General features: G+C 32.3%; 2 protein-coding genes across 2 annotated transcripts; both read right to left on the minus strand.

Annotated features, from left to right (window-relative positions):
• Window positions 1-1,105: 1,105 nt before the first annotated feature.
• On the minus strand, window positions 1,106-2,355 carry LOC129002065 (uncharacterized). Its single transcript, XM_054429576.1, has 2 exons — window positions 2,224-2,355; window positions 1,106-1,478 (listed from the first exon to the last, which is right to left on the minus strand). Exons 1-2 carry the CDS (start codon window positions 2,331-2,333, stop codon window positions 1,118-1,120), a joined length of 471 nt encoding a protein of 156 aa, XP_054285551.1. The 5' UTR covers window positions 2,334-2,355; the 3' UTR covers window positions 1,106-1,117.
• Window positions 2,356-3,993: 1,638 nt separating this feature from the next.
• Window positions 3,994-10,217, minus strand: LOC129003554 (sodium-coupled monocarboxylate transporter 2-like). Its single transcript, XM_054431850.1, has 11 exons — window positions 10,054-10,217; window positions 9,517-9,676; window positions 9,317-9,382; window positions 8,593-8,644; window positions 8,262-8,329; window positions 7,990-8,144; window positions 7,150-7,290; window positions 6,576-6,684; window positions 6,096-6,205; window positions 5,153-5,339; window positions 3,994-4,044 (listed from the first exon to the last, which is right to left on the minus strand). The coding sequence occupies exons 1-11, from the start codon at window positions 10,215-10,217 to the stop codon at window positions 3,994-3,996; spliced, it is 1,263 nt and encodes a 420-aa protein (XP_054287825.1).
• Between the last annotated feature and the right edge of the window lie 3,227 nt (window positions 10,218-13,444).

The raw sequence follows: 13,444 nt of genomic DNA on the forward strand, positions 1-13,444 counted from the left end.
ATGTTGGTTAAACAATGTAATATATGAAAGGATTAGTCCATAAACACATCGTATAAAATATTGTTTTTTATTTATTAGTTTATTATCGTTCAGCGCAGTATTTCCTTCTTTTTCTCTAGGGACTAAGAATGCTACTTTAGACCCACAACGAATGTACTGTATAGAAAACGGCTGTTTTTGCTGCAGTATGATGCCATTTATTTAACAATAATTAATATATTATAGATATATATTTAGATTAATATTTACACAATCCATTTATTTAATTTTTTGATAAACAATAATTATTTTCCCAAACTGTTTTACGCAGCTTTATAGGTATCCTTATAATTCCTCAGATTTGGTAATCAAACGCAAGGATCAACTTAAAAGCTAAAAACTTCGAGAAAATCCCATTTATCTTAATAAACTTCTTATTTCTGGAAATCAGTTGCAAAATCTGACAATTGGTAAAACTTCTCCGAACTTTGTTCTATTTTGTTGATGGGAAAATGAGACGTATTTTTAACCCTTAAATTGATACTGTATTGGGAAATTATAAAAATCACTAATACCACCTGGCACGGCTTTGCTCACAATAGTGTAAACTAAAGAGCGAAATATTCTATACGTTAGGAAAAAAACATTACAAATATGATCTGATATTAAAATGTTTTTTTGTAAAACCACATATTCTCTGTGGTACAATTCATTATAGGCACGAAAGTTGGACAACATATGAGACTGCTGAAGTTAAGCTATGGGAGGAATTCTTCATTTTAAAATATTAACTGCCTTTCACAAAGATCTTCAGACTACTCATTCACAAAAAACCTCTACATCTTTTGAACAGAATTACTATTCCCGCTGTTCTTTCACTTATCTTTGACTAACTATGAGAAACATTTAAGCAGCTTAACGTTGAATCAAAATATGTACTCAGGCTGTTTTGTAGAACAAAACAGCAGTAGTTACAATTGGTAACATGAATTTTATCAAGGTACTTAAAATTTCATTTGTTATTTCCAACTATCCAAATTGGCTATATTGTCTAATACAAATTTAAATAGAAAAACAGTACTGGGACGTTAAAATAAATATACTCATGACACGTTCATAGGATTTATTTCCACACATCTCACTCTGGCTTATCTATATCGCATTTCGGAGGTATTTCATCGTCAACTACTTTTGTGTTGACTTCAGGGTAGTTGATGAGTGTGAACTCCTCAGCTACCGTGACTGTTGAAGGAGGAAGCCACCTGTGTACCAGAGGTGAGAACAGTCGCCTGTCATGGGTGAACTTGGGTGTCTGGGTGTCCTGGGTGGAGGGTGACTCGGGAGTTTGGGTGAGCAGGGATACCACAAGGCCGACAAATACACCCACCACTGTTCCGATGAGATTGTAGTACATATGGGAGACTTGGTAGATCAGCGGAACTCCTTCTGCGACTACAGGGCATCCAGGTCCTTGATACGTTTCAAGTCTTGAAAGTACTCTGGACATGTGTAATGATGTTATTGATTTTAATTGTTGTACTAAATACGAATAGCTTCTGGGAATTCAAAAGAGGAATTCCCTGGATCAGTCTTCTTACTGAGGATGGATTTCAGGCAGTAAGTTACTGACTTACAAGCATTACTTAGGAGATACTAACTTGACTCCACAACTTGAAGCACTGCTAACAGATATTACAGCTGGATTGGACTTTGTAACTAAATGAATGATATTTCTGCATACTGTTTACCCTTTGTAATGAGAACTTTAAAAGTTGCAAGAGCTATTTGTTATTTGATAAAATAACAAAAATTGGGAAGGTGCCACCACGTTTCCAGGGCTAAAATCTAATAATTACTTGTCTTTTACTAAAAATAATTGAAAATGTATTCAATTATCCCTAAAACAACACAAAACTAACATCACAAAACATTTACTTCAAACAATGCTACTTAAAAATAAACATGTTCACAAGTGGTTTATATACATGTCGTTCACATCTGGCACCTTCTCATGAATACGTGAAATCCAAGGTGATGAATATAATGTTAAGCAAAAATAAGTTATAGAAGCACAACTTCCAAAACAAGCACAAACATGCAAAACAAAATTGGACAATTCTATATTCAACATATCTTTGTACCTTTTCTTCCATATATTAGAAAAGTGACATTCCGTTATAAAAAAGTCGTTTTTACTATTAAAGTAAATGGAAAAGCAAAATAACAAGATTTTGAGTAACTTACTCAGGAGACGTGAAGTTATCGGGACACATATCTATGCGAGTAATTTTCGCTCGATGCTTCAGTTGGCCTGTGGTTATATAAAAGTAGGCATTTCCTATTATCCACGTCATCGTTACCAGACTTGTTATGGCACCTGCCATCGCACCCTGCAAGTTCAATAATTATATTCTATAATAAAAGTCTACAAAATATTTATACAATGCTAAATATGTTTCTATTCTAAATAGTGACCATCAAAGTTAGTGCCATTGTCAGCCACATTAATTTTGACTTTAGCCCCAGAAGTACAGCAATTGTACTTTGAAACTAAAATTGCTGACATAGGTTCATAATAAAATTCTGATTCCAAAGGTAATCTTAGTGTACTATGTACTATGTTTCAACGTTATAATGCTTGTTTGCATAAGAAAAAAAAGAATTATTCTACTAAAAATTAAATAATGATAATTATAATTATAAAATAATATTATGTTGCCTAAATTAATTTATCCTTAACGCGTAGGATCAGGATATTCAAAACAAGATCTTGAACTAACTATAGCATACATGAGAAACGTGTGTAATAATAACACATTACCTTAGAATTTGCTTTTGGAACAAAGATTCCTAGAAAGAATAAAGTAAACAATGCTCCTCCTGTAATCCCACCAAGACTCATTGACAGCTGAAAAATATAAGTAAAATAATAATAACCATACTTAATCTCGAAATTTAATCTACAATGAACTTGTCATACTTTAATGAAATAATAAAAAAGAAACTGTGCAAGTAACAAGTTCTTTAATTTAAGTTTGGTAACGCCAAAGGCCAAATCTTGTGACAAATTTAAACTATTTGATTTCTTTATCTTCTTGATGCTTATGTTCTTATTACTTTGTTAATGTTACAATTATATAGCTACCATGAGTCTATAAAATATAATCCTAAATAGTTAACCTCAATTACAGTTTTAGTAGGCCTACCTTGGGACCGAGCCATGCCTCGGTATAGGTCTATTTTATTTTAATTGAACCCCTATGTCGAGTAATCTTCAGTGTAGTCTTTACTCAATAATAACATAGACTAACCAACACAAGGGAGTGTGTTTTATCAATGATAATAACAACTGATATTGCCCATTTATACTGTATTTGTAATTTGCTAGATTGCTGTGGAGTGTGGATGGCTTGATAAAAACACATGTTACAAGTATTTTGTATTTTTTTTACCAACATGGTTACTTAACAATCCATAGGGCCAATAAAAAAATGTTTATTTTAAATTCAATTTTCTTTACGTAATTAGATGTTTGTTGGCAGTTTTAACTGCGATAAACATCTTTTTTGGCCAGATATAAATTATTTACAACATTTGAAGGAAATCGTCGAAGCCGTTTTCGAAAACTTTGTCCAAGCATAATACAGGGTGGGGCAGAGTGGACTCCCTGATTTGATCGGTTAACTGTATAAAAACCATACCAGATTATTACAAAAGCTTTTTATTTCTGAAATCTAAATACAATGCCATTTATTTTTCATTAAGTTTTAAAAATGATATCTTCCAGGTGAAGACCTTCACGAGCGATGCACATATTCAGCCGTTCAATGAAGTTTTCAAAAACTCTACGCAGCAAATCTGGCATTATTCCAGTGATAACATCAACAATTGCTTCCTTAATGGCTTCCAAGGTCCTTGGTCGAACTTTGTAAACCTCAGTTGCAGATCCGGTCGCCCGTACACTTGTAATCCATTTCCTTAAGGTTTTAGCATCGGGAACACTATCATGACAATTCAAACCAAACCGTCTACGAAATGCACGCTGGGTCGCCACCACACTATCCTCTACAAAACCACGATGCTAGCCAGTTTGCACGATTTTTATTTCAGCTGCAGTTTTTTAATACGGACAAAATGAGAGTTTAGAAATTAGAAATAAAAAAATATTATAAAACAAAAAAAATGTAAAACTAATTTTTAATAATAAAATTAAAATGGTATAACCTAACCTAACTAACCAAACTTGCTGATTCTGAAAAAAATTGAATGAAGGTTTACTTATAAAAAAAAAATAGTTCTGTTCATAAAATAAAACTATAAATGCCTCAAATTCAATTTAAAATTTTTTTAATTAGAAAATTAAACTGTCATAACCTAACCAAGCTTGCTGATAATGCAAAAATCTTAGATAAGATAGATCTTAGAACCTGGTACAAAAAAAACCTGTTGCTTCTCAGCACAGCACTATATCCATTAGACCACCGAGGCCAATGGCTACAAGCCGTATCGTTGCGGTAATGGTGTTCCCTCAGCCAATAGAATGCTCTCATTTTGACCGTATTAAAAATACTGCAGCTGAAATAAAAATTCAGCCGCCAGTTTACGGCATGGTGACTACTAACAATGGCGTCTTTCCCCCCACCACATGAAACCTCTCCCACTCCGCTAACTCGCGCGCACGCTCTTCAGCGACTGATTGAAACTATGGAGTCCACTCTGCCCTACCCTTTACAAGCAAACATTGATAAGAGTTTGGATAATTTACTAATTTAGGAGGGAAAATCACCACAGCATACTCATTGTCTTGGGTCTAGAAAAATAAAAAATAACAATTCCGTTACATGTGACCATTGTGAACACTTTAATAGCACTACGATGACTCTTAGTCAGTTGTTGTGTAAAAAGAAATATACAAAAATCAAAACAAATAATACATTAGCACAGAAATAGCTGTGTCATAATTTATTAAATAAACAATGATGACATGCTGAGCAATACATTCTGTAATATGTTGCACAAATCTTGCAAATCTTGCCCAACAAAACCAAAATCTAATATAAAATTTGAGGAATGCCATTAGAAATATCTTAGTTAGACGTATCAAAGAAGTTAATTTTTTTTTTTAATTAACCAGAGAAATTAAACTTTTGCATGCAGCAAAATGTTTTTTTACCTGAAAGATACTGTCTGTCTTTTCGACTAGAAGGACCAAAGAGGTACATAGAACACCAAGCAGGAGAGAAATACATTTCATCACGTAAGACTGTGTGACATCTGATAGTTTGTGTCCTCTGAAGCAAAACTCCACCAAGTCTTCGTAAATGGAGCCAGTCATGGTGTTGAGAGAAGAAGACATTGAACTGTGTCGTCAAATATAATTTATGAATTTTAGCTATTACTACTTAATATAACTTACTGGTCCATGTGATATGGTTTTTTTTTTCTACGCCAGTGGCATTTCACAAGAGAAGTTACGAGAGATCAAAGTCGAGAGTTAAGGTTTATTCGAACATCGATTTAGCAAATTTTCATCAAAGCTGTAGATATTGCTAATAGTTCACATTTTACACTATTGTATTCACAATTGCGTTTATTCATGTTAGAAAATGATTCCACCATTTATTTGTCAAACAGGGTAAAAATGGAAAAAGAATGTAACAAAAAACTAATATGAGAAATACTATTTGATAAAATGTTATAAGATTTGCATGTTTTTATGGTGACAACGAATTTGAAGAAAATAGGAGGGTTTGAACTTGTCCATTTCAAAAGAACGATCTAGAATATGAGTCATATAAATCTATTAAAATGTATATTAGATGTAAAGTACTCATTGAACTTGATAAAAATGCTATCCTAAAATTAAATTGTAAATTCAGGATATGAAGGTCTCTTTGAAGGTTCTATTTATATCCACTATACAGTTTTTACACACTTAATTTTACTTATTGATGTCATGAAGTGTAGTTATAAACCTTCGAAAATGTTGTCAAATTAATATTGGAATCTACCTGGAATTTTTTTACGTTTATTTATAGTACTAATGAAGTTCATTTATTATATCTTTCTGTCTCATCATTAGCCCTATTTGTAAATCTTACTGGATATTTTTGTACCTCAATGCAGCACTGAGAACACCAGAGACAAACAGTCCTGCAAGCCCAGGATATCCTTTGGTCACCTCCATCACAAACAATGGGACCAGCTGGCCAGTCTTCTTGACTTCCTGGGGAAATAGAACCAAGTATTTAAACTCAAAACTATGCTGGGAACATTTTATTCAATTGAACATTGATGCAGGTAAGTAAGTTTAGTTAAACAGTTTGATGATAGTTTAGGACGCAATTAGTTTTTATTGTACAAGTGCCTATCTGTGTCAGACGGACATGTTTTAATTACTTTCCAAAACATTTCTTGAATTTTTGTGAAAGAATATAGTTATTTAGATAAACCCTGAATACAGTTGAATTTCAATGAATATTTCATTAAATGTAAAACTTTAAAGGTAATTTGTTGTGCTTACAAATTATGTTACTTATTAATAGCTGAAATAAAAATAAAATCATTGAATGGGCATTGCTTTTAAGATAACTTACCCCAGTAGCAATTGGGTCACAGCCGTAGTATCTGGCGTACAAAATCATCCCCAAGTATATTACCAACCCGTGAACGAAGAATACTCCAAACGACGTCCATAGCAATACTCTGTAAAAGGACATAGGTGAATCATTAAAGAAATTGATATCGATATTATAATTATTAGTTAACGTTTATTTCATGATCACATAAAGAAATTTATCAACGAGCTCAGTGAGTTACTAAGTATTTACGTATTTTACCCATATTAAATGTTTAGGTGTAAGTTAAAACATCTTACAACTATCATAAAACCATTTTATGTTTAAATGCTATACCACAACACAATACTACAAACACAACATTGTTGGGTTGGGTTAGGTTAGGTTATAGGTTAAGTCAGGCCAGCTTTGACCAAACCTAACATATATAATAAAACGTTGGGGGAGAGGGCTATATACAATCCACCCCTTTCATTTCTGAATATGACGTAACTCATAAGCCGGAGTGGTATTTGAAGATAGTACCTCTAAACGCGCCATTTCATCTTTCAACCACGTCAGCCTTTATATCAGTGTAAGTAAAAGTACATACCTCTTGGCTTTGCTGAGTGTGGGCACCGAGAGACATCTTTGCACCGCTCCAGGATGAACCGCCAAGTTGCACATCCAATTCATCATGTTGCCTATGAGAATTGTCCAAAAGGAACTTCTTACAAAAGGGGAAAGCTCCATGCTGAGGAAACAAGATGGACAAACCTTTAATATATTTAATAAACATTTGATTCTTAGTGTTTTCGTTGCTACAAGAAAGTAAAATCAAATGGAAACATGCTATGTTTCTATCTGTGACAAGAAAGAAATATCTTTAATGATAATAGAAAAATTCAGAGCCAATAACCTGTTTCAACAATAAAATAATCTCTAGAATAAGTTATATTATTATGGTTGAGGAAGTGCGTTGAAAAAAATTAATCTGCTAAAAATGAAAAAAGTACGTTGTTGTAAAATTCTATAAAATAGTCCATTGTTTAAGTCAGAAAAGTTAAACTTACTGCAAATGCAATTTTAATAGCTTTTTTAAGGACCTTGATTCCTTTATTTTGAAACATGAAAAGAAAAATAAAATGTCACGAAAGAATAAAATTCAAAAATAGTGAAGCAGGTGGGTTAGTGTTTGAACTTAAGCATTAAAAACAGATTTTGGTGCAACAACCAATAAAGTAGCATCCTAGAGAATATTCCAATTAATTGACCAATAATTGTACACTAGTGTGTACAAGTTTTTTTGGTCAATTAATTACCCCTTAGTTGGGGGTTAAAAGCATGTAAATCATGTGAATACACTGACAACGTTATAGAACACGCCCAAAACAATCAAAGTTAAGCCATTTCACAAAATTAATGCTGAGTTTAACAACTTAACCAGTTTTACATGAAGAATTCCTCTCTGCCTCCCTCCAGGTTGATCCGATGGATCTCTGCGACGCCTCCTACACGGTAGACGCCCAGGAACATGACACAGAGGACGGCAATGAGGGAGAAGAGATTCTGAAATGCGTCTGTCCAGAGTACAGCCTTTAGTCCACCCTGGTGACGAAGCATTGTGTAAATGATAGAGATGACTCAAAGTAGTTTGTTTGCAGTTCACTGTTTACGTTGTAAAATTTTGAGGTGTAAATTTTTGAAAGATTGCAAGCTACTTACAAAGGTTGTATAGAAGATGCAGATTGCACATATTATGGGGGCAACTGCTTGAACTGGCATCCCTGAAACTAGATATAAGTATTTTAGAGATAAGCTTTCAATGGGAAGTAGTGCAATCTGACAACATAAATTGTCATTATGAAGATTTTCTGAATGAATCCTCTTTCATTTGAGACAAATTTTATGATTGCAATACAGCTAAATACTACTTTGGATATTTTTTCAAACGGTTCACGTCTAAATTTGAAAGTATTTCTTTTAAGATTATTCAGTTTAATTAGTGTTAAACATTTTAAGGGAGCATGCATTTATAATTTAACTGTAGTTTTACCTTGATTGAAAATTAAAGCTGGGACGTATATTATTGCCGGCAGGTACACAATCTGAAACAACAACAACACCTTATTCCTATAGATGATTCTATTTGAAATAGTTTGTATCACAGAGATGTAAGGTACAGAGGAAACATTAGTACACTTAAGTGGTGTCCAGCACCATTAGTTGCTGGTGTCTATGAAAAACCCCAACACTACCCCTCGCCATCATGTACTACAACGCTCACGATGGAGGAAGACCCTGTGCGATATAAATTTCCGCACAGTACTCACCGCTCGATCTCTTTTTTGCCCGTAACAAGTATATTTCCTGTATACTGTAATGCACTGGATCTGAAAATCACACGGTCTTTCCATTAGCATGTTTTCTCTGTACCTCATTTCTCTGTGACTGCATATAACCTAGACTACATCGAATGTATTTATTTCAATGACAGTAATAGTATACGTGTTAAAATTTATTGATGCTAGTGCGTCAAATTTCTTAATTGAAAGTAAATAAAAAAAAAAAAAACATTAATTTCCAGTCAATCGCCTACAATTTTAGCTGTCACTAGGTACATAAAAAAATTAGCTGTAGGACATAGGACAATAGGTTCACTCATTCTGGCCAAAAGAAATAAATATTAGTAAAAATGAACTCACTATAAATTGTAAACTCAAACGTAAATCAAAAGCATTACTTTAAAATGTATTTAAGAATAAGAAAATAAATTTAACCTGTGATATCGTGAATATGAGGGATCCAAGCACCCGTACACTGTGGCTGAAGCGAAGTTCAAGATACTGAAAAATATTTAAAATTTACTTAGAATACAAAAATATAAACTTAAAAATCATAATAATGGCCATACTAATTTTCACCACCGAATTGTGTTACTTATATGCTTTTAACAAACCACAACCTTGACAAAGCCTACCTCAAACAGCGACTTGAGCTGCAGATTGTAGAATATCGGCAAGAACAGGGCGATGTTGATGAAAGGAACTATCAAATCAGCGATCATCCCCACAGCGAAGAGGGACCCGTAGGAGTAAGTTTCGGCAGGCGTGCCAACTATGGCGATCCCGGATATGTGGCTAAAACACAATTGAATATCAGAGCTAGAATACTTAGTTGACTTGAAAATCCAACAAAACCATTATGGATACAAGTAGAAAATAGTTATGTATATTGAGAGAGAATACAAAAAGTTAGTGGGATTGAACTCAGTTGATGAGTGGTGAAGTATATTAAACAAATAATTTTGACCACAACGTGAACTGTTTTCGTAATGCTTGGAAGATTGTATTGTACATTGTCTAATTAAAAAGGTTTAATATTTTTTCATTGTCCATTTACATTGCATTTTCATTTTAACAGAGGTGGTATAGGGATTTAAAAGTATTTTTATCTTATAAGGAGTATCCGTAGATTATACAGTATACAGTAGAATTTAACCACAGATTTGACTGACCTTGCCACTTGGGACATGGCTACAGGAAACACCCCCATTGACCTTCCACCGAGCATGTAGTCAGTGTAGTTGTCCTGGCGAGACCAAAATGTGAAGTACACTCCGATCACTAGTGATAATACCAACATGAGCAAGACCACTGCATACTCCTCAGGGGCAAACATCCTGAATCGGGCTTTTCTGTGAACGAAAACAGCAAAGTAGTTTAGTAGATGGATTACAAATGAGTTTTAGTGTTTTCAACCTAATTTATTGCGTCAAATGATGATTTTAATGCAATAAAAGTTTTTCGTAAAATGTATCATTGAAGAAATTTTGATAACCGATTAGGTCAATAATAGCACTGACAAGCGTAGGTTTGATTTTTTTGTTTTTTAAAAGGTACATAAATTTGACTATGGACTATGGATACAGATGTCATAGTATCCTCGTCCGATAGATGGCCTGTAGATGGTTTTACACTCAAAAAGCTATAACAGCTTATTTTTTAGAATTTCTTAATTTTTTTTGGTATGATTGTATAAACTGTGAATTGATAAAGATTGAAATCGCCATAAAATTATAATTTTATTTCGGATTAGAATGGAAAAATTAAAAGGTCAGGTAAAAGTACTTATATTTGTAAATTAATATTTACAAGAATCATAACTACTACTTGTAATACAATTTTCAGTGGAATTCCTATGGTTTCCACTACAATGAAAAACAACTGTTTTAGTTGTGTTTATCATTATAATTTGAATTTCCAGCATTTTAGTAAGGTACAAACCTTGGTCCTGCTACTATTTAAAGTCAACATTTATTTCAATGTAATCATTGATTGATAGTTCTGTCGAATTTCATCTAGGTCCAGAATTGAACAGGTGACCTAGAGATTTGATAACTACCACAATAACCTCTCAGCTACCATGACAAATCCCTAAGCTTTTAACTTGCATCTCACTTGCATTGGAAAGGAAATTTCCAGTCCACTGGAGTAGTAAGTCTTAACAGTTCATAAGCTAGTTTATAGAAAAATATTTGCTATTTATCCTCTCAATGTTGTGATTAGACAAAATATGTCATCACATAAAATATAAGACGAACTCACCTCACCTGAAAGATGGAGATTGTGTAATTAAACCAAGGTAGTTGTCACACTGCCTTAAAATATTACAAAATAAACAGATGATAACAAAGTTGACGCTAAGACTAAACTCTTCTCGTTATATAAAGATAAAGCTAATTACCTTGTTAATCACTTATCTTGCATAATTACTTTCAAAGTTTTGAAATCTTGAAAGACATTTGGTAATTAGCAGTTTTCAACTTTGATAGGGGTGATTGTTTGATTATTGTTGTATCACATTTTGAAAAACATATTTTTGATTAAATACATTCAGATAAATAATTCAAACTGTTAAAATTTTATGATTTTTCATTAATTGCAAAACAGTATTAATTTGGCATCATACTAAATTTAAAATAATGTAATTACATTAGTTAAAACAAAATTACCGTTTATTCTGTTACCACTCAACTTAGTTAACTAACTAGCAAATAACTTAGTTTATTATCTCCAACATTAAATCCCTCTGTAATAATTAATGATCTCTGGTCATCTATGTTCAACACAGTTTCAAAATTGTTTACAAACAAAATTACGTTGAGCTAAATGTTCACTCTAACTGTTGTTTGTGGTTTTATGATCCAATTCAAACTTGTATAACCCTAAAAATAAGGGGGATTTAAAGATCAATTTGTATTTAGTTATATCTAATAAACTCTTTGACTTTAAGATATAAAATTCACGTTAATGTTATGCTAATTATAATTGCATATAACTCATATTGAAAATCATAACGTTAAGTTTCTAACATGAAATATTGTGCTATTACATTTTTAAAGGGGAAGTAGAAAATGAAAAAAAATCTTTTATTGCATTCTCGAGAATAGAGTTACCTCACCTAACCGATCTAAAATCATAAGATCGAAGTTACCTCCTCTAGTAAATTTGCAGATTCGATTCTGGTAAGATATTTAAAATTAAATTTTACCACTTGCAATACAGTGACTCCGAGCTAGATAAAAGTATGTTTAATGAAAGTAAAATCATTTTGTTACCTACTGAATTTGGAGTGAAAAAAGATTTTATTGCATTGCTACAAGGACTTTATGATTAATTCAATCCATCGTAAAATATGAAAAGTGTTTTTGAATTGCAAATTCATTTAATAAAGTCGTAGCACCTGCGAGAAACCTTTCTCCATCGGGTAAATTTATATTTTGAATAACGCATATTTCTAAGACTAAGACGAGTGTTTTTTCATTAATAATGTTCAAAGGGTATTCAAATTGATGGTTTTATGCAAACCTATTTAAATTAATTTAAATGCGATCAAATTCAAGTTTTAAACACTTTTAAAATATATCAATAAAAAATTCAATAACACAAATAAAAATTAAATATCTCAGCAATTTTATTTTGCACTCATTGTACCTTGTTTTTTTCCAACTTCTATTATGAATGTGAGAGAATGAGCTTCTGTTAGAAATGAATAGAGGACAGTTGTAGCTTTTTAAATATTTATTATTAGGTATATTAGGTTTATTAAAGAAAGTCGTCAGTTGTTTTAAAAATAAACGTTCTTAATTAACTGACCACACTAAACCTAAAATCTTTAACAGCAGTTTTAAGTACGCATTATAAAATTACACATACTACTCACAAATTGATTGAGGTAATTCATGAAAGTGTAAAAAATACTTATATGTGCTGTAAGTTTTCAAGTAAAAAATAATTTTTTTTAACACCTTTTTTGTTATTACTTACAGGTAATATTTTTTAAGCATTGGGTTGATCCCTCTGTGAAGACATAACTATATGTTTTACGGTTATTTTCAAGTTCTCAGCTGTAAAAACGAGGGATTAGGATTCTAATACTTATGTATTTAAAATTTATCAATACAATTTGGTAGTAGTAAGTAGTAACAAAATGATTACCATAAAACGGAAGCTTATTTAATAAAATATTAAATAAATAAAAACACATGCGTTAAGTATCTTACTGCGTCCTATTAATAATAAATGTTAAACAACTAGCAAAATGCAAATTGAATAGTGACCTCTCTTTGAGAATAGAGGGATCTATGAATAGTTAAGCTTGTTAGTATAAATACACCATACCACAAAGCCCTGACTAGTTTGAATTAATGTGGTTGCTGTTGACATTATAGCTCTTGAGGCCAGCACCACTATACATTTCCTGTGAGTAACCATGGCGTAAAGACGATTTAAATTTGATACTCGTATCAAAAAGTATTATGTACCTAGAATGGTAATTTAAGCCTTAAAAGGTTGGTAGGGAGCTACGAAACACCCTGGATATAAATTTGAACGAACTTTTTTTTG

Source organism: Macrosteles quadrilineatus, unplaced genomic scaffold (genome assembly GCF_028750875.1).
Source record: "Macrosteles quadrilineatus isolate MER2022 unplaced genomic scaffold, UCM_ALF_1.0 Scaffold_9__3_contigs__length_116548681, whole genome shotgun sequence".
Classification (NCBI taxonomy): domain Eukaryota; kingdom Metazoa; phylum Arthropoda; class Insecta; order Hemiptera; family Cicadellidae; genus Macrosteles; species Macrosteles quadrilineatus.

Coding starts and splice junctions, on each gene's coding strand:
- LOC129002065 (XM_054429576.1), bottom strand. CDS start 2,333: ATGACGTGGATAATAGGAAATGCCTACTTTTATATAACCACAGGCCAA. Junction 1,479..2,223: donor GATAACTTCACGTCTCCTGA/GTAAGTTACTCA, acceptor ACACATGTCCAG/AGTACTTTCAAGACTTGAAA.
- LOC129003554 (XM_054431850.1), bottom strand. CDS start 10,217: ATGTTTGCCCCTGAGGAGTATGCAGTGGTCTTGCTCATGTTGGTATTA. Junction 9,677..10,053: donor GCCATGTCCCAAGTGGCAAG/GTCAGTCAAATC, acceptor ATTGTGTTTTAG/CCACATATCCGGGATCGCCA. Junction 8,145..8,261: donor GCATCTTCTATACAACCTTT/GTAAGTAGCTTG, acceptor CTTCGTCACCAG/GGTGGACTAAAGGCTGTACT.